The sequence below is a fragment of the Cotesia glomerata genome, unplaced genomic scaffold (assembly GCF_020080835.1).
Source record: "Cotesia glomerata isolate CgM1 unplaced genomic scaffold, MPM_Cglom_v2.3 scaffold_16, whole genome shotgun sequence".
In the NCBI taxonomy this organism is placed as follows: Eukaryota; Metazoa; Arthropoda; class Insecta; order Hymenoptera; family Braconidae; genus Cotesia; species Cotesia glomerata.
The window spans coordinates 392,663-396,132 of NW_025401997.1; the positions used below are offsets into that span (position 1 = coordinate 392,663).

The following is a 3,470-nucleotide window of genomic DNA, read 5'->3' on the forward strand; positions in this document are numbered from 1 at the left end:
CAGGCAAATTCTTCTGCTTTCAGTTCATGTCCTACATTGACGATATTATCTTTCGTTTTGCGGGTAATCTCGTTGAGATTTCGTGTAACATGTAATTCGTCCTCCACATTAGGCTGCATTACATCAATCGCTGCCATTACTGATGTCTGCAGTGGGATTACTTGATCAATTAACTTTTGTTGAGAAGGGATTGTTACAAGCACTTCCGTTACCGTCGCAGAACTCTGCTCAGGCTCATCATTTATGTCAAAGACTTTGACGTCAATGTAATCAAGACTGTACTCTTGGTTTTTACTGCCTGTTGTACGTTTACAAATCCTCACCATCTCTTCTAAATTATCGCATTCGATAATGCAAAGCTTTTCCATTGCTTTCATTCGCTCTGGATCCCTTTGGACCACAAGAGTGAGAATTGCTGAAGTAATATTTGTCATTATAGTACATCACTCCGAACGACTGTCCACCTGTTATTAATATGCCGGCACTATGTGACAAGAATAAGTCTTCCAGACCTTGACAAAGAGTGCGACCAAGGTCTTCTGCATTATACTTATCACACAAGTTTCCATATATGTTCGGATCATCCTCGATGGTGATCTCAAACCTTTTACCAAATGCGAATAATTCATCTTTGATCACATTGAAATTTCGCACTTGCAGGTATCCATCATTTTCAATAGGATACGCGATCAATTTTATTTCTGTTTGATATCTTACGTCGCCGTAGATTTGGTCGCCTATTATCATATTCAGATTGAGGGTGTTTGTCGACCAGTGTTGTGGTGTAAGAATACTGGCCCTTAAGATGTTGGACAGTGCCATCGCACAGCATTGGACGCCTGCAAATCCTGATGTGAATATAGCATCATTTCCTTGATGCCACGAAGCACGTACAATTCTCGAACTATCGCTGATACTCATATATGCACTAGTCTCCTCAGTAGGTTCTTCACTAGTCTTCTCAGGGATTTCTGGTGGTGCTTGTTCTACTCGAATGATGTCCTCATTATCGATTACGACGTTTTGATCTATAGTGACGTCTTTATAAAGTGGATTGTTAGCAACTAACCAACGGAGAGCGGCATATACCTTTTCCCTATATACGAAAAACTGTCGTGTTACATTGACATTTTCAAGACGCTCAGTAATGACAACTATTCCAGCATTTTTAGTGGTTCTTGGTAACATGTTCGGAAGATTTTCAGTGACTTCGAAAACATCCTGCGCGAACAATACCGCTTGACCACGAAAACTATATTGCCCAAATATGCCGCTTAATTTTATAATTTTAACAAATGGAATAATGCGTGAAATTAGCCTTTGTTCAGCTTGAGTTAATACTGAAATTACTTCTGGAATAGTACCTGGATCTAAATTGTTCCAGTAAGATTTTGATGGTGCTACCACTTTCTTTGAAGTCAAATGACTCTTGCAACGATTGCAAACAACCAAGCTATTCTTTTGTGTTAATTCGTCTGGCAGATAGGGTGCCGTTTTAGTATCAACAATCCAGTTAGAAATTTGATGTGTATAGCACCGTTTAGTACAAATTTCACATATCTTATCACAAAATGTGTTAATTGTCTTTATAAAGCCGGTTATACTGGCTCTACTTAGTCTTCTGGACTCGGCGTTTCGTTGTTGCATTTGCTGCAAACGAACCTCTCTAGCCTGATCCGATTCAGAGATTCGTTTTTCAGCTTCATGCTGACGAATTTGCTGCAAACGAACCTCTCTAGCCTGATCAGATTCTGAGGTACGTTTTTCAGCTTTGTGCTGACGCATTTGCTGCAAACGAGCCTCTCTAGCCTGATCCGATTCAGAGATTCGTTTTTCAGCTTCATGCTGACGAATTTGCTGCAAACGAACCTCTCTAGCCTGATCAGATTCTGAGGTACGTTTTTCAGCTTTGTGCTGACGCATTTGCTGCAAACGAGCCTCTCTAGCCTGATCCGATTCAGAGATTCGTTTTTCAGCTTCATGCTGACGAATTTGCTGCAAACGAACCTCTCTAGCCTGATCAGATTCTGAGGTACGTTTTTCAGCTTTGTGCTGACGCATTTGCTGCAAACGAGCCTCTCTAGCCTGAGCCGATTCAGAGATTCGTTTTTCAGCTTCATGCTGACGAATTTGCTGCAAACGAACCTCTCTAGCCTGATCAGATTCTGAGGTATGTTTTTCAGCTTTGTGCTGACGCATTTGCTGCAAACGAGCCTCTCTAGCCTGATCTGATTCAGAGATTCGTTTTTCAGCTTCATGCTGACGAATTTGCTGCAAACGAACCTCTCTAGCCTGATCAGATTCTGAAGTACGTTTTTCAGCTTTGTGCTGACGCATTTGCTGCAAACGAGCCTCTCTAGCCTGATCTGATTCAGAGATTCGTTTTTCAGCTTCATGCTGACGAATTTGCTGCAAACGAACCTCTCTAGCCTGATCAGATTCTGAAGTACGTTTTTCAGCTTTGTGCTGACGCATTTGCTGCAAACGAGCCTCTCTAGCCTGATCCGATTCAGAGATTCGTTTTTCAGCTTTATGCTGACGCATTTGCTGCAAACGAGCCTCTTTACCCTTCTTTGACTGCTGGGCTCTATAATTTCTCATATAGAGCCTTCTTTTCTCCTTTCTCTCCTCTAATTTCTCGCTTAAGGGCTTTGCAGGCCTTTTGACCGGCTTACATTTGCTTTTTTCTGATACTTTTGTTGTCTTAACAGACAACGATCCTCGATTACTTCCTGTAACAGTATACTCTTCAGTAGCCAAGTTGCCCACTACTGGAGAGCTGCAGTCGTTTGATGACGACGCCTGCGAGCCTGCTTTCTCACTCTGACCAGACGCCGATACTGGGACTCCGTATCCCTGCATCGTAACATACTCATTACTTGTATTTGCCATGACGGCGTACACTTCGTTAACCCAGGGACTTTGCCAGACAGCTCTGTTGCCCACCATCACCACGTGGAGGTGCCCTGGTTACAAACACAAGCTATGAAGTTTCTCTATGGATTACCCATTAACATATGGGTCATGACCCTTAACATTTTTATGTGTCTAGGATTTAACGATTCCTCTCTAGGTGTAGAAATCGTTGAGTGTCCAATGAGAGTACATAATTTCATATTCATTAAATGTAGAATGAAAATTGTATTTTTCGTTTCGCACAAGAGTACGTAACAACAAACAAAGAAGAGTAATTTATTTCCGAGTTTCATTCAGTTTGCAACGACCGTAATATTATACCATCGTTGCTCAATCCTTGGCTGGAGCTCAGTCGTGGGTGCCTTCTTATATATACGGGCAACGACGCTGACATTTAATGTGAGGACGTCTAGTACTATAGATCAAGCTCTCCGAGCATGCACCACATAAAGAGCCATTCAGTCAAAGACAAGGTAACGGTTACTCTTTCCATATAAATACGAGCGACGCGGAGAACCTAGTACGGAAAAGCGGTTAACAGCACTAGTCTCCGT

At 42.0% G+C, this 3,470-nt stretch overlaps 1 protein-coding gene across 1 annotated transcript; it reads right to left on the minus strand.

Moving 5' to 3' along the window:
* Window positions 1–336: 336 nt before the first annotated feature.
* On the minus strand, window positions 337–3,103 carry LOC123273901. The gene has a single exon (XM_044741382.1). The coding sequence runs from the start codon at window positions 2,947–2,949 to the stop codon at window positions 337–339; it is 2,613 nt and encodes an 870-aa protein (XP_044597317.1). The 5' UTR covers window positions 2,950–3,103.
* Between the last annotated feature and the right edge of the window lie 367 nt (window positions 3,104–3,470).